Source organism: Cystoisospora suis, assembly GCF_002600585.1.
Source record: "Cystoisospora suis strain Wien I chromosome Unknown contig_1493, whole genome shotgun sequence".
NCBI lineage: Eukaryota > Apicomplexa > Conoidasida > Eucoccidiorida > Sarcocystidae > Cystoisospora > Cystoisospora suis.
In genome coordinates this window covers 14341-39972 of record NW_027154293.1, presented here as the reverse complement: position 1 = coordinate 39972, position 25632 = coordinate 14341, and the positions used below count along the sequence as shown (strand labels likewise).

The following is a 25632-nucleotide window of genomic DNA, read 5'->3' as shown; positions in this document are numbered from 1 at the left end:
TGGACCATCGCTCAGGATTCCCACTCTCCATGAAACTAGAGGATATTCTGGTCACCATTCCCCAGGAAGGCAAAACAGACAGTGTCCTTTCTATTGTCACCTAGTTAGGAAAGTGAAGACAGCAGGTCTTGGAGCGGGAATGATACTATCAATCATTAGGTAGACTCTTTCTGAGAACGTGTTTCCGTTTTTGCCGTGTAATCGCTCGTTACTGGGGTGACGCATAGAGATGTGCGAAGACATACGTCGTTGTGTATCACTGGTACTGAACCTTGTCATAGAGGTACCATCACGACTATTCTAAGAAAGGCGCGCACAAGTACCTCCTTTCCTCACTAGCTGAAATCTTAAAAGAGCAACAGTGTTTACTCCATCATGCTTCATGGACTGCGGGGTTCCCAGGAAGGGTATACATGATGAGACAGTAGTATCAATCTAACTTGAAGACTTGTTGCCTTCACTCTCGTAACTAGATGGTGATAGAGAGAATGTTGTCTGTTTTGCCTCGGAAAAATTCGATGAAGACCACAATATCTTCTCCTGAAACATGACTTGAGACAGTCACATCCTCCGTCCATCCTCCGCGGCGGTCCCAGTTCCTTGTGCTGACAAAAACAGAAGCTGTCTACTCCGAACAGCTCTAAACTCAAGACTAGATGTGAGGAAAAACGTGGTCGTTCATCATTTTGCTAAAGAGTGAGGTGACCGTGTGTCTGACCAGGTACTTCTGCTGCTAATGAGTTTTTTTGTGGCCGACAAGCTTGTGGCTTTTGATGTGAGCACCATAAGAAGCACATCACAAATTCTTAGCTCTAAAGAAAGCCGTGACGGTTGAAAAAGACGACCCCTCCGCCTTTAACGGGGTGAGACAAAAAAGAGCGAAGGAGAGCCTTACGGTCTCGTCATCTCAACGTCACAGTAAACATCCAGGTATCCAAGGCACTACATACAGAAGAGAGAGTCGATCGACACACAGGAGTAAAATGACAACTATCTTACGACAAAACACGAGGAGAAGGCAAATATGCACACACACAGACAAAAGAAGACAGAAAAAACGAACAAGACAACTATCTACGACTACACTCCAACCCTAGTCCATGACGTTTTCCTCTTTGAGAACGATAGGTTTTTTCTCTTTCTCTCCTCACGAGACGCATTCTTTCCTTCTTATCCCGGACCTTTTTATCTGTCTGTTCTTTTTCCAACCGGTCACCAACAGTAAGTAGGCAAGGTGTCTCCTTTGTGATGTCCTTCCGACCGACGAATCCAATCATCACTGCGACTTCCTTTTCCTGATCCCAAGGTGAAGATGATGATAGGAGAGAGATGTCCTTGTGGGTGCTTCAGTTGTCGGTTTTCTCCCTGAGAGATTACCCAGGCTTCAGTGATCCGCATTTGGATTATTATCAGCACGAGACTCGATTGCCTCGTTTGCACTGTCCCGTGACATCAGCTTTTCGGCTCTGGAAGGGCCGCAGATACTCCGAAGAGAAGCCATGGCCCCTGCAATGAAGTAGATGAGGGTTGCGGCACTCAAGCATGAGGTAATAAGAAAGTAGGAGTAATCCGCTGTTTTGTAACCAGTTTCTAGGGTCTTAAAGTCATCGTCATCCAAGCTTCGAATCCAAGGAACAATCTCCGACTCTGGTACAGATGCTTGCCTAGCAAGAAACTTGTGGTAATTGAGAAAGCGATTTACACAGACGATAAGGGAGACAATGGAGAAAGCGCTTGCAAGAACGAAGACGAGAGCGAGAAGAATCGATAGAAATCTCGGCCAGCACATCCGTTGCATGGATAAGGCGACAACAAGGACAGCCCCGATGATCAACCAAAGGATCCCTAAGGTGATATAGTTATGGAGACTGTCACTTAATAACAAGAAGATACTTCCAAGGACGCCGCACAAAGTCAAAGCATAGACATGAACCATACCGTCGATCGCGCGAGCCTTCGGACCCATGTAATCTGCCCGAGTTAAGGGAATAAGAGATCCTAAACTTAAAACACCGAAGGCTAAGATCATTCCCGAGTAAGCAAATCCAAAGTTGGACGAGTAATCAAATGTCATCTCTTGAATGTTTGGCTCTGATCGGATGCCTACGAACTGACCCGATGAGACAGGCATAGGATTGTTGACCTGCCCAGGTTCTGGCACGGAGAGAGGAGCATGACGGATGAGGTATAGCATATCTCCTTGCTTCTTAGAGATCTTTGTTAACAAGATTCCCGAAATAATAGCAGCCGCCATCGATATAGCTTTGCAAATCCATCCTAATGCACAAGAGAAAACCAACATCCAGCTCGTAACGAAATAGCCAAGAAAGACCATTACTGTCACGACTAAGGCCGCGATCAGTTGAGCTACACCCAACCCGGCAAAAACGCTGGTTTGCATGAGAGAAATCTCTGGATCTGGATGATTCTCCGGGAGGAAATGCTTCTCAAATGAACTCATGGAGCTGGCAAGACATAGTAAAATTAACGCAGACACAACCTGCATAGTCAAGCCTATGCCCCAGACGCCGATGGCTGGGCTCTCATAGCCTCCTTCAGGTTTGCAGTTCCCCATTGCTGAATCTTCTTGGTGACTTCGTCTTGTTCTTCTCAACAGGAACCAAAGAATGTCGATGTTGCCTCCACAACACAAGTACCTCAGACCCAAAAATATGGCGTCTCTGATCGCTGAGGATGACGGAGAGGAAGAAAACAAAAGATTGAACAGATAAGGAAAACCGCGACACACCCAGTACCCACCAAGTCTCACCAACAGGAAAGCCGGCCGGCAGCAACAACAGAAGCACATAAAACTCGGGAAGCGCGGAATGGACCTGCGGAAAGGGAACAGACAAAACACAGCCTTTGACTTCTTATGTAAGTCGCGCACCGTCCATGATCAATCCAGCATCTAGATCGAAAAAAAAGATGCGACGAATGGTCAAAAGAATCTTGTTACTAGTCCTCATATGCCATGGACTTTCAAAACACAAAGAGGAAATGGCTAGCAACAGCAGCCAATTCCACCGTCCACGAACACACTAGGACAGCAGAAAGCCCATAGCCCCAGAAACGGAAGGGTCTCGGCCTGAACCACAAAGTCCCGGTTAAAGAAAGAGATCTAGAGCTTCCCAATAGCCAATAAGACTTGTCTTTTTCCCTTCAACGAGAGTCAAGGAGAAACAAAGAACCGGAGTGCTTCTTCTTTTCAGAGTTTAGAAAAGAAAAAGTGATGGAAGCCACACCTCAGTGGCTGGCGAGTCGACCTGCAATCGCACTCACGATCTTTCCGTTTTCCCCGTGCCTGTTCTTCGATGGAAGAACGACTTCAGCAGAGAAAAAAGAGATATCTATTTAGTCTTTAACATCACCATCTTGCTCGCGAGGCGTAGGAAGTCCCACAAAGCTTTCCTTTATGAATCTGCCGGTGTTTTCATTCACTCCAGTTTTCTTTTCCAAGAGGACCCAGCGAGCATGTATGTATTGCCTCTCACTCTCTCTTTCATTCCAGTAGTGACTCAATTAGAAGAGGCGAACACAGTTATCTTTTGTGAACGGAGAAAAGAAAACTTATCGGCTTCCAAGCTGTTCTGTTGTCTCCCAGGAAAGGTTTCTCAATCACCACCAAGCGAAAAGAATCAGAAAACGACAGATAGCCTGTTCCTGTCCCTCTTTGTGCGAGTCCGGATGACTGCAACCCGCTGGATCGGCGACATCTCGATTCGAACAAAAGGTGCTCTCCGTTTTGCACCGGATAGAAAACAATCCATCGTTCTTCATTCTCCTCGTTGGCCTTCCTCCAGCACTAAGGAAAGCAAGAAAAACGCATACACTCATTCAATAAGCGGCTTAAGACATACTACATACATCGACAAATACATCTGGTTCCCCGTCACGGCGGCAGGAGAATTCATTCTGTCTAGTTTCCATCCTCTGCTTGGAGCACACAGAAAATTTATGAAAGAAAAACAAACTGGAAGACTAAGATCTTTTACACAGCTTTTCCGGTAGAAAAGAAACATGCACGTAGCTTTTCTGAGAGTTGTTACTCTGTCTCTCTCTGTATAGAAGTGTTCGATCGTTGCAAGCACATACATCACTATATCTCTATATCAATTGACGATGTTCCAGTCACTTTATCTGCATCCGAGATGTCTTGTACATATGTGCGTGTACGCATAACACTGTGTATATGCATGTACTGAAGGTTTGAAATGATCGATATCAATCACTCTGCATGAATTGAGAGGAAATCTGTCTCGTCTTCCTGAAGAGACCCTTGCCTGTTTGACGTAAGTCTTTATGTAAGCGCCCAGGCTCCTTGTTGGAAGCAGCTGTTACCTAGGAAGTTTACTGATGACTGCTCTGGCTATGACTATAAGTATTGCAGAGGGAGCTTCTGTCAGTCTACATTAAGAGATGAGAACATAAACCTCCATGGAAAAAGAAACGAAATGATAGACAGTTGATCAAGAAAGATCAAGCCTTCCACGGAATATGAACATCCACCAAACTACTTGCTCTCGCCTCCAGGATCATACCAGGACCCTGGCCAGAAGGTGTATCTCTATGGAAATCATATCACATATATATATATATATGTACTTCTATAGAGATCATATAACATTTATACATGTATTTCTATAGAGATCATATTATATATGTATCTCTATAGAGATAATATCACATATATGTATATATATACGTGTACTTGTCTATCTATCTACAAGTATGTATAGGTATATAGAGAGATATATCCACGCATAAGACGTAACCGGATACATACACATCTATTTGACGAGGGGGGAGATACCGAACGTATCATCCAGTTCAAACTGTCCTCTAGATAGGAAGGAGCTGAAGGCATATACGCGAGAACACATCATCTGCCTGTAAAAAGACTGGATCTACAAGGTCTTTGCCGTAGTCCCCTGATGGCTCCTCCAAACAGCTTCAAATTTCAGACCGACTTAAGAATGCCAAGAAAGTCAGTTTCTTGCGTCGCGTACCTTGGCTGAAGGTGTAGTGGTACTTGTAGTGAGTGTTTCTCCCCCATACTATGTCCCTACCGCAAGGAAGTACCCAAAGGGACAACCCGAGCGTTTCTTTTATATGTATGTACATATATATGTATCTATCTCTGTTCTCCATCATATGCATCTATATGTTCATCTATATCTCTATACGTATCTGTATGTGAAGTCTAATTCACTTGGTCATCCATATATCTGTAGAGACAGATAAATAGAGATCTAGCTAGATGTATGTTGTGAGTTTACAGAGAGTTAGGAAGAGTAGAGCCTTCTTTATAGACGTCTTCTGATTCTGATAGGAGGAGGCCTACCACGATAACCTTCACTATCGATTCACCTAGCTGCTGCTACGGTTGATCCAAGATAGAGATGCATGCATGATCTCAACAGATGTATAAGAAAACGACTACATGAGCTCCTCTCTCTCTCAGGCACTTCACTTCGGTAAGAGGAGTTTAAAAGAAACAGAATCGATCGAGTCCTGAAGATCATGACTGTCTAATCTAGACTGAAAGATAGCTAGCTATGCTTCTATAGCCGTCCCTCTCTTTTGAAGAAGCAAAATCGACAGCATAATGAAGCGAGCGGGGACGATAGAGAAAAGAGACCGTGCAAGAATGAGAGAATGTTCCTCTTGAAAGAGAGAGAGAGATGATCGAGCCAATCAGTCTAGCCAATGACTACTTCGCTGCTCCTCCCTGATGGATCGATGCGTGGGGGCTGGATGGTGAGCTAGCTGGCAGTGAGAATCCCTATCATGTGAAAAGAAGAGATTTCTTAGAGGGAGGAGAAGTTGAGAACAAAGAGAGAAAAAAGGTGAGAGGAGAAGAGCGAAGCTCCTCTACGTTCTCCCTTATAGGATCTCCGATCTTTCACTGTGGCATGAAAGTTCGAAAGAGGCCTGTGTGTTTCTCTCCAGGGCGCTCTTCATCTCTGATAAGAAGAGAGAAGATGAATAGACGCTTACTACATCTCCATCGTAAGCATTCTCATCTGTCGCTCTCCATTGCGTGGGTCCTTGGCGTTGTCTTGGAGAGAAAGATGAAAAAGAAGAAAGGAGGTTCGTACACAACTACAGCATACACCCGCTCCTTCACTACTTCTATATCTATGAATCTGTATGTTGTATAAATATGTATATCTATGTATATCTGCGAAGATGTACGTATGATGGAAGTGAAAGATGCTGAAGTGAAAAAGCCCTGTCGTCCTAAAAGCAAGAGAAAGAACAAGAAAAGTCTCTGCTCGAACTGCATACATTTGCTTACTTCTTCATTGAGTGACTCGTAACAGAAAGGACAGGGGGGGGGAAGGGCGACACTAAGAGGATAGGAAAAAGCAGCTACAGTTGCCTCAATTGAAATCTCTGCACCCTCTAGAAAGAATGTCGTCAAGCTTCTTCTCATCGTGAGAGAAAAAGAAGAAAAGCCTCGGCGTTGAACCGAAAAGAATACTAGCGCTGTGTCATTCTCCTCGCCCGGCCAGCATCCATCCCTGCAGATATATATATATATATATATACGGACATAAACTTGTATATACAGATATATACTATATATATATACATACATATACATCTATAGACATCTATATATATATATATATATATGGACAGGTTTATGCAGACAGCGAGTAGATGCATGATGTGGATTTAGTGATAGAGAGACATGTGGTTTGCGTTAATCTGCTCTTGTTGATAATAGGAAGAGAGAAGCGTTTGCATGCGTTCATAGGCACTCTGAGCTTTCTTTCGAATGTGGGGATCTTCAATAGCAATTCCTTTGTAAAGATCCTGATCTCCATCATCTTCTTCAAGACTTCTTAAGATCTCCTCTTCACTCCCTAGTATGGAGAAGAATGAACTCGAGGAGGTTTTCTGCACTTGAAGGACCGTCGCTTCTTTTCTCCCTCTTTGGCGTGAAGTGCTACTTCCTCTTCTTCTCCTCCTCTCTTCATCTTCTTCAGCATCATAACGGCGAAAAGGATCGTCGTTTCTCATGTAGTCTGGGGATGCATGCAGTGGCGAAAAAAAAGAAGATAGAGATAGACGAGAGAAACCCCATCTGCCTTTGAAGACGATACTTTGTAGAAGAGAGATGAGACTCTTTTGACTCGTGACCAAGCTTTCTACTCCAGGAGAGAGAGAGAGATTCGTCTTCTTCTTCTCTCGGTCATCGTTCATGTTTTCTTTATCCCCCTTCTCGCTTCTGATCTTCTCTTCTTGGTGTGGAAAACTCTCTCTTCTTCTCGCTTCCTCTTCATCTTGAATGACAGAAGAAATCCACGCCGAAGAAAGGTCAATAAGCACAGAAACAAGATGAGCTTGGAGATCTTCGACAGATATCATGGTCGCAGAGATAAGAGGAGATCCCCTCTTCATCGGCTCCTCATTGTCAGGTATCATTCCTTCTCTTCTTCTTCTTCTCTCTTGAGAAAGGAAAAGCCTCTTTTCTTTCATCCATTGCACCCGCAGTCTCTCGCATGCAAGAGTTAGCTTGGGAATGTCATGAAGAAGAGAAAAATACACTTCAAAAGTCGATATGAAGAAATAATACTTGTCTCTCTTTCTCTCTTCTCTATGATCTAAAGAGCTGTCATCTCTCCTATCTCTCTCTTGGTGTTCTGCATGGCGTGCTAGCCATCCATATGGAATGAGAAGTAAGCTTCCATTGAGATCATCTCCACTTTTCTTCGCAATGTCTTCTTCTTCTTCTTCTCCAACTAAGCCAACGATCTCTTGACGTCCTTCTTCTCTCTTCTTCAAAAAGACCTGTTTGAGAGAGAAGGCGTGAAAGCATTCAAGACAAGCTAGCATCTCTTTATTTCCGAGAAAGGCGATGGAGAAAGGAGACAAAAGAAGATTCTGTCTCTTATCCTCTTCTTCTTCTTCGATCTCCTCTCCTCGATAATGACTATATCTCTCATCTTGAGAAGTCGCCTTAACATAGTTCAAAAGAATAGACGATGAAGAGGAGTGTATATACAGCCATCCATACACACATACGGAAAGAATTCTCTTCATGCTTTCTTTCGCATGCAGATGAGACACTCTTTCTTCTTCTTCTTCTTTGGTGTTTGTCTGAGAAGGTAGGGAGGAAGAAAGAAAAAGATTCGCTTCATAACTTTTCTTCTTCTCCTTCTCACGACTTTCGTTAGGAGTCGACGCCGTCAAGAAGGCAATGGCTGGAGAGAGTCTGGAGGAGCAAAGACACAGAGAGAAGAGAAAGAGAACATATTGAAGCAAAAAGAAACAGAGAGAGAGAGAAAGAGAGAGAAAAGGGAAAGATAGAGAAGGGTTTGAAAAGCCTTGAAGCCGCATCTTCGTTGATATAGACACGAAAAGATCTCCAGGGATAAGAGAGGGAGTAAGGCAGATGATTCGATAGAAAAGAAAAGAAAGAGAAGGAGATAAACTCAAGAGAAAAGAAGAAGAAGCTTTTGAACGATCACGATGAGATAAAGAGATACAACATCTACTCGTACATCTATACACTTAGGCACACCTATAGATACATACAGGAAGATAGAGGCCATACATACACATCCATACTACAGATTCACATAGATATGCATAAATAGATTTCTTCATACATAGTTGAGGTGAAAGACGTACACCTCATTCCTTCTGTATCGAAAACGGAAAGATCTCGGTGTCTCTACATCTCGGAAGAGAAGGTACTAAGTCACAAAAGCGTTCGAACACTCTCTACAAGACTCACTATACCTCATTCTCAAAGACCAAAACACACCTATCTTTAACTTATCTATCTTTGATCTGTCTATCTCTCTATACTTAGATATATATAGGCCTATGTAAATGCATCTCTCTCTCTATATATATGTAAGTTAGAGTTTCTTTTGATGCGACCTTAAAGAAGAGAATGAAGAGCTTCACACCCTTGTGTGATGCGCTTACTCGTGAAAGATCTCTGGATGGGAGAAAATTCGACAGAAGAAGGCTGTCAGTAAACCTTCAGCTGTATCTTGAACTGTATCGCTTGCTCTCTGTAAGGCCGCCATAGAAGGAGAGAAGGATCTTCTCTCTTCTTCTTCTTCACTCTTCTTGAGACAAGAGACCGCATATCTCCGAAAGTCTGTAAGGAGAGCTCTTAAAGCTATCGGAATACAGAAAGAAGATTGCGAAAGTTCAAAGAGAGAAGGTAAAGGTAAGAGTTGATCTCCAAGTGTACATACAGCTGGAAGAGGCACTGAAGGTATAAGAGATGAGAACAACAAGTAGACGGAAAATAAATCATCTTTCTTCTTCTTCTTTTCTTCCTCTTCTTCTGCGTTGTCTCTTTCTGTTTCTTTTCTCCCCATAAAGAAAGACTCTACTCTCTTCTCTCTGTCTTCCTCTTCATCTTCTTCTTGTTGTCCCTGTGCTTCTTGTCCATCGTCCGAAAGTTCTCTCTTTGCATGCACGTGTCTTAGAGATAGAGTATGTAGTTTCTCAACTCTCTGTTGCAGATGAAGCCATAAAGGGAGTTGTATCTCTTCAGAAATCTAGAAAGAACAGGCGAAAGAAAGAAGAGGAAAGCGAGAGAGGAAAGGAAAGAAAAACGAACTTGACTCTTGTTAAATGAAAGATGAGAACGGGAGGATTCGAATCAAGGCATGTATCTCGAGCTTCGTAACCCGCGGATAAGAAAGAGATGAAGAGAAGAAGAAGAAGACAGAAAAGAGGTCAAAGAAGAGAGAAGACAGAAGTACATACACATCACTCTCTCAGACTCTCTCTCTTTTTCTCTCCTCTATCTTCTCTGTTCTGGATGGGAAAAGAAGAAGAGAAGATAAGACAGGGGAATAGCACAAACTCGATAGAAAAATATCGATAGGCCACATGGAGATACAAAAGAGAAAGAAGAAGAGAATGACGAAAGAATGATGAAAAGAAGAGGAAGAAGAAAATATGAAGAAAGAACCCTGTAAGATCGATGTAAGGATACTATATCACACATACAGGTAAAAGAGCTACAGACGTAAGGCAGTGAGCTACAAGTGCAGCTTGTCGATTCAAAGATAGATCTTACCTACCCTTCTATCCCCTATGGACGTTCAGGTGAATACATACACAAATCGATAGATAGATAGGTAGATTAACATAGATGGATTATAGACAAATAGATAGAGACATAGATAGATAGAAAGGCACCTACAGTGTATTTTCTGTTCTTTGCTTTTCCTCCTCGTAGTCGACCTATAGGTGAGATGTATGTGCGTTTTACGCATATGACTGTGTATGCAGTTGCATGCATACGTATGTCCATGCATGTGTATGTACGAACATGCATGTATATGTATGTAGAGGTATCGCAATGTATGTCCCCGTGTACGTGTTGCATGCATGGCTATGTGTGGCTTTACCTTTCTAAGATCCTTTATAGCACCCTGAACAATCTCAACTTGCCGTAGGCACCTCTGCACCTTCCTAAGAATCCTCGCCTTCTTTCTCGTCATCTTCATGTCTCCCACTCGTTCTTCTTCTTCTTTCTCTTCTCTTTCCATCTCTCCCTCTCTATCTCTCTGATAATTCTCACCCGAGCCACCTTCTCTTCGATCATCTTCTTCTTCTTCCTCCTTTTCTTCTTCTTCTTGTAGAGCGTGGAGGCTCTGCAATTCATCGACATCCCACGTCTGAACGAGGACTTGAGAGAAGAGAGTGAGAAGAAGCTTAGCTGAATCTACATGCTGGGATAGGATGGCGTCAGAGCCTCTTGGAGCCGCTTCAAAAGACTCTTCTCCGAGACACGCCTTCTCAAAGAAAGAAGAAGCGTCTCTCTCATTCTCTTGCCTCGGCGCCATCTCATCTTTCATGTTGGAGAAGTGGTCGGTCTCGATTCCGTTGGTAGATGTCTCTCCTCTCCTTATCAGACTTTCTTTCCCGAGATAGTCATTCGTAGACGAAGAAGAGGAAGGATTAAGGCTGGGGTGGGGTGTCGTTTTCTTAGGTAGATAACTGTGAAGTTCGTGAAGAAGAAGATCGAGACTTTTCTCGGCCCAGTAAAGCAACAGTGTACGTACACCTAAAGGGAGAACTCCCTGAGAAGATGATGACAAGGCCTCTTCTTCTTCTTCTCTTCTTCTTTCTGTACATCCGGCTGCATGTGGCGTGCTGCGAGCGGGAAGAGTTAAGAGTAAAGAAGAAGGAGAAGGAGAAGGAGATTTGTCAAGGAGGTCTTGTGTCTTGTCTCTTGACTGGTGATGGGAGAAAGACGTAGTAGGAGAGCACTGCGTATCGAAAGAAGAGAGAGAACTGGATGTGTCTCTCATTCCTGCTGATCGCTCGGAGCTTGAAATCTCATAGACAGGACTTTGAGAGATTTCTCTCTTCCTTATAATTGCAAGATCACACAGGATTCCTGATGCCTGGATATAGGCTTCCGAGTGTATGTACAGCCGAGCCAGAAAGTTTCCTTGGAGTAAACAGTTCTCTTGAAAGAATCTCTGGTGTAGATACACTTGAATCTCTCGTAAAGCCTCTTGAGATAAAACCGCCTCCCCGTCAACTTCATCGCCAGCACAACACCGATCTTCACCTCGACTTCTATTTCTTCTTCCTCCTCCTCCTAATCCGTTACCTTCTCTTCTTCTTAGTTCTTCTATTTCCTTCTCCTCTTGTCTCCATAGAGAAGATGTGTTCACAAGCGAGGCATCACGTTTCTCTTTGTCTGTTTGGAGATGAGGAACATGTCTATCTTCCCCATGCATCTGTCTCTTCTCTTCTTTCTCGAGACTTCGAAGAAGAAGAGATTCGAGGCCAGCTAATGGAGAGAAAGCATGCAGAGGCTCGAACGGACTGAATATGCCAAAGGCAGCGGCTTCTTCTCTTGTATAAGACGAAGAAGAAGAGGTAGATGTCTCACACACAACTCCCTCTTCATTCAGAGAGATCAACTGTGGGGAGGAAGAAGAGGAAGGAGGTAAAGGTAACAGTGGTAATTGAAGTCGCATGCAGTCAAATAAAGCATCTAGACATGCAAATTGAAGATGCTGGTATATCACTCTCGTGACTTCTCGAGAAGGACTACTCTCTGCGTGCCTTAAGAGTTGTTCTTTATCATCTTTCTCTCTCTCTTTCTTCTTCTTTTCTTCTTCTTCTTCTTTCTCTCTTTGATCCACGATCCCTGTCCTACTCACTACAACCCTCCCGTTCATCTCTCCTTCTCTCATGGAGATCTTCTCTTCTTCTCCTTCTTCTTTGTCTGCCTTCTTCTCTAGGTTACAAGAAAGCTCTCTATCCTTCTTCGTTCCTTCAAGAGCATGATGATCTAAAGCGCTAAAGACAGACCCGAGAACACCACCCCACCATCGTGACGTAATAGAAGAAGAAGAAGGAGAGAGAGGCCACTTTTCTCTCTCTTCTCCCAAGTCTCTTGTTTCTACTCTCTGAGGCCTTCTTCCTTCTATCTTTGAGATTTCACGAGGAGAAGAAGAAGAGTCAAGCGAAAGATACATGGTCATAGCTGCCTTTAAAAGACTCTTCCGAAAGACCGCAATAAGAGCTTCTCGCCGTGGAGGCGGAGGCAACGAAGAAGAAGAGGGAAGAGAAGAAGAAGACCGTTGATCTTCCACAGAGATAGAGGAAAGATGTTGAGAAGAGGCATCATATCGGAGAGAATTATGAAGAAGTAGAGCGGCAATACGTATCGCACATAGGATGTGTTGAGAAGGAGGAAGAAGAAAAGAAGAATCTTTGTCAGCAGAGAGAAGAAGAACAGACATAACTGCCTCAAGAAATTGAACCTACACAAACGAAAGAAGAGAGAAAGAAACAGTGTATACACACCGCCAATCCTATCATGACAAAACACCTAAAGCATCATACATATAGATACATACATATATGTCTATATATATGTTTCTACATATCTCTATATGTATATATGCACGTAGGGAAGGGGTAAGAGAGAAAGATGGATGGCGTTGAAGAGACGTATTATAGAGACGAAATACAGACGTAAAGAAATAAATAAATAAGAGACACACACAGAGGGCAGTCTTACAAGGACTGCAGCATGATAAAGTTAATCAGTCGACAAGACACTCCAGGCAACACTCACTAAATGACAAGCATGGAGAGACAGATAAATAGGACCATACTGCCATCAATCTCCCTATCTATCTGTCTATCATCTATCTATCTATCCATATATCTTTAAGCTATCTATCTCCAATCTATCTATCTTTAATCTATCTATCTTTAGTCTATCTTTCTTTAATCTACCTATCTGTGATTTATCTACCTATCTGTAATCTATCTATTTCTCTATCTTGAATCTATCTATAGATGTCTCGTGTCGGTGTGTGAAGTGAAGACGTGTCTACATGCAGCTCGTCATTTCCCCACCTGATTAAAACCGGGGAGGCTTCCGAGGATTTCACCTAGAAAGGAAGAAAGGTGAGAAGAAGAGGAAGAAGCGATGGTCACACATGAAAAGAGATCTCCTCGATCACGATGGATGGGCCGAGCAAGACATTCTTCTATCGCACATGCACGAGCCCAGTGCGGCAAGAGACGCGCCACATCAATATCAGCAGCTAGCCTAAAAGAAAAAGAAGAAGAAAAGAAAGAACGAGAAAGAGAGAGAGAGAAAAGAGGAGGAGGAGAACAGAACAATGAAAGCAGGAGAAGGGAAGAACAAGGAGAAATGAGAGAAAGAAGTCATACGTCTATAAGAAAAAGAGGAAGGTGGTTGTGAACGAGAGATACCTCTCTTTGTTCCGGGTGTACATACACCTGAAAGATGGTGAGAAGAAGATTCTCATCTATCCATTCTTTCCGTTCAATACCGCAAACCACGCCGACTCCTCAGGTATCTCCGTGCTTTCTCTATGTTAATGCGCTCAAAAATCTACACGTGCTTCTACGATTCTGGATATCTACCTCTCTATCTACGTGAAGACAGAAGATCTCTTGTATTGAGATTTACCTTTTAAACTGCTGAGAAGGAAAGACAGAGTAGAAGAAGAAAAGAGCTAGATCTCCATCTTTCCAAGAACCTAACTAGAGACGGAGACGAGACATGTAGTCCCGGGGAGAATCATTCTATCTAGCATCCACGAGAGACAGATCTCCACATCTATACAGCTCAATCTATAGGTATTTATATAGATCACAGATATATATATGTCTACAGGTGGACAGTTCTTAACAACGGTATAAAACTGTCTAGGAGTACGCAAGTGTATATACACCAGAAACAAGACAAGCAAGAGGAGCCATCTATCGTTGATCGACGAGTTGACTGGAGTATCTTACCAAGGGAGAGACGTGAAGATTCTCCTTGTGGGACTATTAATCATAGAAGGGCGACCATCAAGAAGAAGCAGCGCATGCATCATCTCCTTCAACAGAAACACTCCTTCTCCTTCTTCGTCTATCTCTTGTCCTCTATAAAGAGAAGTCACGTTATTCTTCTTCTTGCCTATCTTGCCTTCACTTCTTCTTCTCCACACAAGTAAATCATACAGAGGGGTATACAGTAAACAACGAAGAACCCTATCACTTCTTCTTTTTCTTCTTCTTCTTTCTTCTTCTTCTTCTTCTCTCTGCTCTGTCTCTCTTGCGAATGCGACCTTCCTTCTCTTTGTCTTTGGTTGTCCTATCTCTTGATCGAACCTTCTTCTCTCTCCTTTTTGTCTCCGAAATGGAGAAGCGCCATCCACACTAAGACCTTGCATGTCTTTCTCCTCTAAATCGCCTGGAGATCTCCTAGTCTTCTCACGATCCCCCTGGTCTCCTTGGAGAAGAATAAACCAGAATTTCTGTTGATCGGAGAGAGAGAGCTCTTGTATAAGAATTAAAACACGAAGAAAGTACTGCATGCGCTTTAGAACTAGAGTTAAGCCTAAGAGAAGCTTCTGCTGTGTGCGATAGATCCTATTCTCTAAAAGAGACGATGAGGAAGAAGAAGATCTGTCCTTCGGCTCCCTCATAGCTGTAGCAGAAGAAGAAGAAGAGAGATTTCCTCCTCGGTCATCTCTACTTTTCTCTTTCTTGATCTTCTTGTCTTGTTTCTCTTCCTTTCCTTTCATTAGAGACATCCGTGTGCCCTCCTTCGTCTCTTTGAGAGATGAAGAAGCTTCTCTCGAGATCTTCGATGGAGAAGGCAAGAGGCCAAGAATGTAAAGAAGCGACTTTACGAAATTTCCAAACTTCCTGTCTTTCTCAAGAACGGGGAGAAGAAGAAGATAGTTGGAATGATTTGTCGAGAGAAACGCCCGAGAGAGAGATGAAGATGAATGAGAGAGAGAGGAAGAGAAGACGAGAGAATTAGAAAGATGAAGAAGAAGTTGATAAGGAGAAAGAGAGGAAGCCATCATATCAACAATATACGACAAACTCGACGTTAAGCGGCATTGCTCTTCTATCCATGAAAGGAGAAGATCCACCTGATATCCTATACATGCAAGGTAAGCCGCGTTCCATCTTAGAGCCAGAGGGTGAAGTGTCTCAGGAAGAAGATCGTGAGGAGATTGAAGAAGATGACAAGCCCCTTCTCCTTCACGGCGACCATGAGAAAAGGAAATTGAAGAAGAAGAACGATCAAGAAGAATGGAACCCGAAACGCGAGGCTCGAGAAGCTAACAAGGAAGAAAGAAAGGAAGAGGTAAGAAAGAAAGAAAGAGATAAGAAAGACATGCCGAGAAAGATCAGGTGACAGTTCGATGGACGAATGATGAGAGTGAAGAAGTCACCTACCAGAAGAAAGGCTAGATAGATGGATGTAACTACGTATGCCTATGTATGTATGTATGGGTATGTATGCATATGTAGGCCTAAATACGTCTTGTTTAGCGAAGGGAGTGGAGCACTGCAGCAAAGAGGAGTGAGTGAGACGGCCTTGGCAGTTTGTCGAATCCATTCTTCTATCTCTTTATCAAAGAAACGGCAAAGAATGAAGAGGAGAGAAACAGTAGACAGATAAAGTTTCAGAACATCCGCTCCTCTCCTTCCTCTTCGGACCTTTACTCATACAGACACACATGTAGATAGATTAGACAATTCACATAGATAGATAGATACACAGACAGGGCGATAGATAGATAGATATAGACAGACAGGTCGATAGATAGATCGGTTGATAGATAGATCAGTCGATAGATAGATTAAGGTGAAGAGAAGAATAGAGTAATGATCTCTTTTTCGTTTCCTTTGCCTCCTGTCATGTCTTCTCTTGAAGTCCCTCTCCTGTATCTTTTCCGAAGATAAGAGACACACGAATGCCTATCTGCAAGTTCCGATGTGATAGAAAAAGAGGAGCTGTTTCAAGATTGCCTCTTTGCTCTTCTTACCGTAGGATTGCATAGACAGATGGGCCATTGCCCCATAACACGAAAGAGTAAAGACGCTCTTGACGAGAGACCTTGAAGCCATGGAGATACACCCCAGGCATCAAAGGCTGTAAGGGGAGAAGGCAGGACATCTCGAAGACGTCGATATCGATGGATGAAAGCTAATCGTGGAAGATTCTTCTTCTTGTTCTTCTCCTTCTTTATCTTCTTGATCTTCTTTTGCGTCTTCTCTTGGATCGTGTTTGTATTGGCGCTTACGATTCTCTCTTCTCCCTGTTGAAGGCTCGAGGAGTTGACAGGTGGAGCCACTTCATGGAGACGAGACACCTGACCACTCAACGGATCTCCGTTTCTACTAGATGTCTTCATTCTTCTCTCCGATAAAACAGAAGAAGCAGACAGAGGGGGGGGAGGTAAAGGAGACGCCTCAAGAGCAGATGCTGTCTCCCTGGAAGTCGCCGAAGAAGAAGAAGAAAGATTCTCGATCTCCTTGTTCTTTTCGCCGAATTCTCTTTCTTCGCTTTGTTTCGTGTGACTTTCCTCTTCTTCGTCATGCGGTGGGGGGGGTGTCTCTCGATCTTTCCTCTGTCCTGAGAGATGAAAAGAGACAGCGACGGCCTTCTTCTCATGAATAAGCTCCGTCTGTCCTTTCTTTAACTTCGATTGAAGAGGAGTAGTAGACGAATCGTCATGACTCCACGCTAGAGACACAGAAGGCTCCTGTTCACCTCTCGGCTCTGCTGTCTCTGTAGGAAGGGCGATCGGATGTCTTGAGGTGTCTTCGATCTTTCCCCTATAGATAATTATTGTCGCGATAGATCCATCATCTCTACGAACTTTCCTCGCAAGATAGAGGTTTCCGTCCTTAATGAAGCAAGCTTGCTCACCTAATACACTCGCTTTTCTTCTTCTTTCTCTTCTTCTTCTTTCTCTTCCACGAGAGGCGAAGGATGAAGAGAGCATGAGGTGAAGGCGCTTCACAAAGAAAGGCGCTATCGGAGCCGTACTACTCCTCCTCCTCCTCCTACTACGGCTAGAAGTAGTAGTAGTAGGAAAACCATGGATCGAGTCAGTTGTTCTCCTTCTTCTTCTTCTTCTCTCTTCATTTCTCTTCTTTCGCCCTTCCATCACTTCTCTTCCTCTTCCTGCTCGCCACAGGTCTTCTTCTTCTTTTTCGTCTTCCTCAGAGATATCTGAAGTGCTCATTCTAGATCTAGATTGTCTGCCCGTCATCCTACAGTGACGTAAGGAGGAGGAAGGAGTATCAGAAGAAGAATGATAAGACAGGGGATATCTGTCACGCTCTCCCTTCTCCATCTCTTCCTCTTCACTAGGGTCAATGTGATCGTGTCTACCATGATAACGAAGAGAGAAAGAAGAAGAATAAAGGGGGAAAGAGACAGTCTCTTCAAGTTGCTTTTCTTGTTGAGTGATTTGTATTAGGCAACTCCAGATCCCCGGTGTCCATACAGGCGGCGATAGCCTAGGAGGAACAACACACTGATAGATATCTCGACAATTTCGGAGAAGACTCTGGAGAAACATATTCTTGAAAGCTGCGGAATACAAAAAGTCAAGAAGAAGAAGAAGATATCTCTCTCTCGATAGACAAGAAGAATAGTCTCCCCTCAGAGGGAAGCCTTCTTGTTTAGGCGGGAGAGAGATCATTACCATCTTGTTCTTCTTTTTCTCTTCTTCTTCTCTTGGAGAATTCCCCTCATCTCTCCTGCTGACAGGAGTCTCCCCACTAGCACCGTCATCTTTCCTCTGAGGTGTACATACACCAGCACCATTCTCATTGTTGTGGTTTTCCTTCTGTTGCCTTTCATGTTCTTCCTCTTTTCTTGTGGAGTCTTCTTGAGATCCTTCTTTCATCTTCATCTTCTCTCCCTCTCCAGAGAAGGAGAGAAGATGGGGGGAAGAGGGGTCCCCTCGTGCTGCCCCTTGAATCTTCTTCCTTGAGGCAAGCGAGGCTATAGCTCGATGAAGAGACAGGATCATGTTATCTTCTGTCTGCTGTCTCAGGAGCCTGGCCGCTGACGCTAGCCGGCTATCGCATGTCTCTAAAGACCATGCGCTATCCCAGCCATCTGATCGTACAAGAGGAAGAGAAGAAAGAGAATCTGAAGGAGCGCAGGAAGGCGAAGAAGAAGAGAAGTGATCTTGTAAAGACGAAGAAGAAGGAGAGACAAGAAGAGATTGAAGAGATAGAGAAGATCGATCAGGTGAAGAGGATAATAGAGATGACTCGCTTTCTTGAAAGCTTGAGGGCTTGGAGAGATACTCTCGAGTGCGATCTATAGAAAGAAGAAGAATTTCTTCCGAGGTGGCTACAACAAGATGACGCTGTAGAAGCAAAGACTCCGGGATATATGCTGTCTGCGTATTGACACTTTCTTCGATACTCTCACGTCTCCTATGACCTCCAGAAGATGAAGAATACGAAGAAGACAGAGAAGCCGAACCGTCGCGAAGGGCGAGAAGATCCCCTTCTACCAATGAAGCGGTTGCCCCAAGAGATCTCTGAGGTGGAGAACGACGCAAAAGACTGCCGTGATGAGAAGGAACGTCCGAGGAAAAAGAGAGAGAAGAAGAAGAAGAACAAGAAGGAAAGGAAGAGAAGAAAGGAACGGGGAAAGAAGAGGAAGGAAGATTAAGAGAAGGAGGAAGACCTTCAATCGAATAAGAAGAGAATGACGAAGATGCCGTTTCTTGTGACGGCCATAGAAGAGAACATTCTGCTGCTGCGATAGGAGTCGACGGCAGATCAAGAGGGAGATACGAAGAAAGAAAAACGGAAGAAGGCGACGAAGAAGAGGAAGGAAGAGACAAACGTAAAGAGATGAAAGTTGAAGAAGGACGCCGTTGAGGAGGTGCGGGACAAGAAGCCATGCTCCGGGTGATAGGAGATAAAAAGCCGGGAGACGTCAGATAAGGATTCTGAGAAGAGAAGAGAAGAAGACCGTTGCTATAGAAGGAACAGCATGATGAAAAAGAAGAAGAAAGAGAGGAAAAGGAGACATTCGGAGAAGGAGAGAAAGACTTCTCGACAATGTGGGAGTGTGAGATCTCTGCACTATTACCAAGAGGAGAGAAAGAAGAAAAGGGCGGGGAATTATGAACCTTTGAAGGAGGGGAAGAACGAGGAAAGCGAAAAGAAGAAACCGAAGGCGGAGCATAATAAGGCGATGGAAGTATAGAGAGAACTTCGAGAGAATAGGGAAGATATGAAGATGCACAACTACTATGATGCTCATGGCCTCTGATCAGAGCGAGACTGCGCTGTCCTAGATGAGAATCCAGGAGAGAAGAAGAAGACGAGGAAGAAGAAGAAGAATGCGATGCAAGTAAACGTAGAGAGATTCTATCTCCTTTCATGGTTAAAAGAGATAGAGTCGGCTTGTGACTTAAGGTGATAGAGGGAATTACATCTACAATGGACAGATACGATAGGGCCTGGCGATGGAAGCATTCTTGTTCACTTCTCATCTCCTCTTCGAGCTCTTCTCTTCTCCAAGCTCTACAGGCTTTCTCTTCTTCCTCCTCCTTCTCTCCTTTTCTTTCTTCTAAGGTTCGTGAAAAGAACCATCCTGAAGAAGAAGAAGAGTCTCTCGGGTTGTGTGTATGGACATTCTCATGACTTTCTCCTCCTTTAGAGAAGAAGAAATCTCCGAGTGTCTTAGGAAGGAAAGACAAGAGAGAACGTCGATCGTGAGGATTCTCTTCTTCGCCACCACTCCTGCGATGCCCCTGTCCGCCCCTTATCACATGCCCTCCCTCTTCTCCTGTCCTTCTTCTTGGACTTCTCTCCTCAGAGAAATTCTTCTCTGACGCTGAGCGGGAAGAAACAGAGGAAGAAGACAGAAGTCTTTCTTGCCATACAGGAGCAGGCAAATAAGCAATACATTCTAAACCTGAAAGGAGAGAAGAAGAAAAAGAAGAGGAGCTAAGACTCCTATATGGATCTTCTTGTTCTCCTGTCTCTCTTCTTGAAAAGCATTGCAATGAAGGAAGAAGGCTCCTCCCTCCTGATATTCCCTTCCGAGACGAAGAAGAGTCAAACACCGAGACATCCATAAGATCTTTCAGATATTCTTCACGAGGAATGGCACCGATCGTGCAGAAACTGTTTTCTTCATGATCTGTCCCCTCTTCTTCATTCCATCTCTCTACAAAGGAGGGTGAGGTAGCATCTCTATACTGTCGATCTCTAGGAGAACAAGGAGAAGAGATGTCTCGATCCTCTTTCTTCTTTTCTTCTTCTTCCTCGTGATGTCTATTGAGAGGTGAGAAGAAGAGCTTTCTCTCCTCTTGGCTCAGGAGACATGCTGTTGGCGGGAAAGGAAGGGGAACGTTACTTGATGGACCAGAGATCGATGAGAAAGAAGAAGAATTTGAAGAGACAGGAACGGAAGAAGGCCTTGAGATGCTAGACAAGAAGAACAAAGAAAGAAAGAAAGAGAAAGCATGGAAGCAAGGGACAGGTGTGAGACAGAATCTAAAGGCCTTTCCCATGTTCTCTTGGGAAAACCGAGGGACGAGAGACAACATCTGAGAATGGGAGTCCGACAGAGAGACACAGAAGTTCACTGGGGAAATCACTTTGCTGCAGATACGGCAAAACACTAGTGAGTCTTGGGGTGTATGTACACCTGACAGAAACAGGTACCCAGTTGTATCGGGTCACTATAAAGCGGGGGGAAACAGATACCACCTGCACGGGGGTGTATGTACACCTGGGGGAACCAGAAACCCAACTGGGGTATATGTGCACCTGAAAGAAAGAGACACCAAGTGAGTGGGGTGTATGTACACCTGACAGAAAGAGACACGAAGTGCGTGGGGTGTATGTATACCTGGCGGAAAGAGGAACCAATCGTCTGCGGTGTATATATAGCTGACAGAAGGAGGCAAAGGTGTATGGGTTGTGTATGTACACCTGACAGGAGGTAGGGGGTGTATGTACACCTCAGTCACTTACAGATTTCGAACTGTTCTTGAAGCACTTCCCAGCAATCTCAGTAATCCCAACCCCGTTCTTTCTTCTTCTTCGAACTCTTGTCTTCTACGTCGCCCATAATCTCCACCTTTCTCGAGAGCAGATGAGGGAGAAGTCGAGGAGAACAAAGAAAAGAAATTCCTATAGCGCTTGTTGTTTGAGTCCTTCTCATATACCAGTTTGAAGATATAGACACCATCAGCTGTATCTACAGCAGCAGCTAGATTCGCTGGAAAGCATCGGATCAGTTTGATACGTGTCATTCCCTGTAGAAGAGGAGGAGGTTCCATAGCATTTCTTGTTCTTCCGCTATGTTTCTTTAAGATCGAGTGCTGTTTCGAAAAGTCATCGACCGCTGGAGAAGGTAGATCTCTCGGAGACGGAGGTGTCAAATGGATAGAAAGATCGATAAGACGAGCCGGAATCTCTGTATCTAGACAAGGAGAAGAATAGACCACTTGATAGACAGAGACCTCTTGTTTTCTGCATGATAGCTGCTCCTGTCTTCTTCCTCGTAGATGATCGGCTGCACTAGATATGCACGCATCTTTATCGCTATAAAGAAAAGAAGAAGAGGAGTCAATAGGAACATGCAAAAGTATTGTTCCATCTGCTGTAGAAGAAAGAAGAGAAGAAGCCTGCTGACCGTCACCTAGTACTCCTCCTCCTCCTCCATTAGGGGGGGAAAACAAAGAGAGTGAAGAAGCTTGAAGAGAAGAATAAGCAAGAAGTCTTTCCGTGAGAGATAGAGGTAAAGAGATACACAAAGAAGGAAGATAGATATATCGACATGAGTGCTGAGAAACAACTAAAGATGAGAATTTCTTAGAGTACTTCGGTACATACACCGGGAGATCGCCGCCTTCAACAGATACATAGAATTCTTCTCCTTTCCCTTCATCTTGTTCTCTTCTCCATGAGATCTGCGATGTCGTGAGCATCTCTGTGACTTCTCTTCTTTCTTCTTTCTTTTTCTTCCTTTCTCCTCCTCCTCCTCCTCTGAAGTGGCTCGCAAGGTGCCTTTCATCTTCTTCCAGATCTCTTAGAATGACGGCGAACGCATGCAGTTTGTAAGGAGTCAGGAAGAGAAGAAGGTGAGAAACAGAAGAGAAGAAAAGCCCAGGAGGAACGGGAGAGAGCAAAACAGACAAGATATCGCCTTCTCCTCCCTCAAGCGGACCGAGACGAAGAGGCCTAGAATCCCGTAGAAAACAAGAAAGAAGATAAGCTTCACTCCCAGCAAAGATACAGAGCTGTTGAAGAGGACTAAGAAACTGAAAGGAAGGAGGGAGAGGAGAACAATCTGCAGGAGAAGAACAGAAAGAAGGGTGTAGATGAAGACGTAGATCACCGCGAATTCTTCTTCTTCGTCTTCTTAGACTGCTCTCTTGTGCTAGATACTGAAGCCTGTTAATGAGCTGGGGAGGTATCCGCCGTCTATGAACAGTCGTAACGTTCAGGCCAAATGACAGGAGAGGAGAGATAGGAAGGAGAGGTTTATACAAACGAGAAGAAGAAGAATAGAGACGAGACAAGAAGGCTGAAGAAGAGAACGGTGTAAAAGTCAAAGGAAAGCAACGGGCCCGACGCGAAGTCTTGTTCCCATCATCGTGATCCTCGTCACTCGGACAGAAGCTTTTCTTTCCGCCTTGTATAGAGACTTTCTTTTCATTCATATTTCTTTTCATAATCAAGTTGACCTGCTGATCTATGGCTTGACTTACATAGAGTTGCAACAAGGTGTCCGGTGAGGTGAAGGGTGTTAAGGGTTCTTGATGAATCTCCCCTTCTAGACACGTGTCTATATCGAGCGCTAGCTGCCGCTCAGCTAGCGTCATGAGATCAAGCCCCGCTTCACAAGCATCCTCCAAACAATCCACGGGGGTGTCGCTCTTCGTGTAAGTCCAGAAGAAGAGAGCTCTTCTTCTCCGTCGATGTCTTCTTAATCTTGCTTTTCTCGCTGCGATTCGCGCGTTCTTCATGACCGCCTTCTGGAGTCTTTTCAGATCTAAACAAGATGAGGGAGAAGTAGAGGAGAAAGAAGGCGTTGCTTTCTTCCCAGGAAGAGGAGAAGGAGAAGAACAACAAGAAGAAGTAAGGTTGGTCTCTTGAAGATGAGATGAAGAGGGGAGAACAAGAGAAGGAAGAGCATGATCATTCTTGTTCTCTCCCTCTGATCTCTCGTTACTATGGTACCTGTTTTCATCATATTGCAAAGACATCTCCCCCTCTCGTCTGTTCTGACCGAAGACCCTCGCAGGCTTCATTTCCTCGGCAAACTCCTTCGAGAAGACGGTCTCTGAATTACGAAGAGAGGACTCCTCGTCACTTGGAGACCTTAGTTGTATCAGACTTGTCCTCTCATGACCCGGCGCTTGGCGTGTCTTCCCCCAGCTGACAGCAGAGGCTGAAGAACGAGAAGAAGATTCTGTTTGTCTTATTATTCTGTGGTGGACCTTGTCATTCGGCAAAGATTCACTTCTTCTCATGAAAGCATCCCCTTCCTTCTCTTCTCCTTCCTTATCTCCCTCGCCCTTCGCTTCCTCTTGGGGGCTTTCGGTAGACTGAGCTGACCTGCGATCTTCCATGGCTTAAAACGTTGAAGGGAAGAACAGGAAAAAGAAATGCTCTCTTTCTTTCTTACAGGAGGAGAAGGAGAGCTTCTCTCTTTCGTCCGTTCAGGAGAAGAGAAGAAGAAGAGCCAGCAGAAACGGGAGAAAGACTCCGTCTTCTAGATCCGCAAGACGAGAAAAAGTCGTGAAGAAGAAGAGAAGAAGCAAGGGAACAACAAGAAGAAAGAGGTATACTTGAAAGCAGAAAAGACAGTGAGGGGATGAGAGAGGGGGTGTGAGTTATGTCTCCATAGAATGACCCACCTCCCGACTATGTCACGAAAAAGAAGAGAGAGAGAACATGTGAGGAAACAAGTGAGAAGAGAAGACGAAGGAGAAGAAAGAAGAAGAAGAAAGAAGCGAGATGGAAGTAACTAATTCTCTTCTTCCATGTGAGCTCTCCTCTCTCCTTGAAAAAGGACGGAAGCATAAGAAAAGAAATGAGAGAGAAAGAAGGAAGAGAAAGAGAGAAAGGCAAAGCCGGCGAGATGCGAAGTAGACACGTCTCTTTCAGTCAGAAAAGGAAACGAAGAAGGAGAGAAGATCGAAAAAGGATCCGGCGAGCGAGTGAGTTGGCTGGCGCCAGAGAGAGAGAGAGAGAAAGCTTTGTTTCGCCAATGCATGCAAAGGGGAGAGAGAGATACAAAAAGGAGAAGAGGGAGCGATCGAATCAACTAAATGGAATGAAATAAAGGAAAGTAAAAAAGACTGCAAAACTGAAGACAATCATGGAAGAAGATCAAAGACGAATACGAAGAGAAACGAAGGAAGCCAATGAAGGAAAAGAAAGAAGAGAGGCGGACAAATTGTATAGTGGTAGAATGCGAGGAAGAAAGGCTTCTACAGAGCATGATGGATTGATCCACACACCAGAATCTCTTCCTCTTTCTTTCTTTCTTTTTTATTTATCGAACTTGAGCAAGAAAGAGAAGATAACTCTATTTTCTTGCCTTTCTTCTTCTCTCTTGTTCTCCCCTCTCCTCTCCCCTCTTCTATACTCATAACGATCCCTCCTACCCCCCTCTCCCTTTTCTTGCATGCGCTAGAAGGAAGGCGAGAAGAAGAAGAAGCTTAATAATGACTGTCCAAGGCAGGTATTGTTAAGAAATCTTCTCATTCCTCGTGCTTTTTCTCTTCGATTCAATGCCTTTGTTGAAGAAAGAGCTCTCGTGCGTTTCAAGCCCGGCTTTCCTTCTATATCTTCTTTGTATTCTTAGCGCTCTCAGCTTCGCTTTACACATCTCGCTCTCTTAAGAAGGAGAAAAGTAACAGGAGAGACAGAAAGAGGCTTTTGTCAATTCAACTTGATCGCTAGTCGTGAGACAGGGGAGAGCGCTGTTTGCATCGACTTGGTAGTTCTCCTATATTCTCTCGTCCTTTCTACTGTACATACACCGAAATTTTCATGAATCTTTGAAAGATAATCCAAAAGAGAAGAAAGCTCTTTATCGTTTTCTTTTCTTCTTTCTTTCGATTCTAGACTCGAGAGCCTCTCTTCAGCAACTTCATTAGAAATTGAAGCCATCGACACTTTCATCTTTCTTTTCGCTTTCTTTCTTTCGTTCTTTACCTTGAAGTGAATGAAATGCCTCCATGGGAAGGAATCTTTCTTGTGTTGCTTTACAATTCCTGCGAAGAATTTGAAGGAGGAAAGTGTGTCTCTCCATCTTCTCCTTCTCATTATCCTTAACGT

The 25632-nt window shown here is 44.0% G+C and overlaps 2 protein-coding genes across 2 annotated transcripts; both read right to left on the bottom strand.

The window, feature by feature from the left end:
• Window positions 1–1590: 1590 nt before the first annotated feature.
• On the bottom strand, window positions 1591–3333 carry CSUI_003382 (uncharacterized protein; the record flags this gene model as incomplete). The annotated part of the gene is made up of 1 exon (XM_068063580.1): window positions 1591–3333. A coding segment is annotated over exon 1 (1218 nt), but the record flags the coding sequence as incomplete, so codon positions are not given.
• Window positions 3334–6642: 3309 nt separating this feature from the next.
• CSUI_003381 (uncharacterized protein) lies at window positions 6643–24882 on the bottom strand. Its single transcript, XM_068063579.1, has 7 exons — window positions 21310–24882; window positions 16329–20757; window positions 14293–15617; window positions 13381–13576; window positions 10398–12776; window positions 8950–9536; window positions 6643–8227 (listed from the first exon to the last, which is right to left on the bottom strand). The coding sequence occupies exons 1-7, from the start codon at window positions 23913–23915 to the stop codon at window positions 6685–6687; spliced, it is 13065 nt and encodes a 4354-aa protein (XP_067924444.1). The 5' UTR covers window positions 23916–24882; the 3' UTR covers window positions 6643–6684.
• Window positions 24883–25632: the final 750 nt, after the last annotated feature.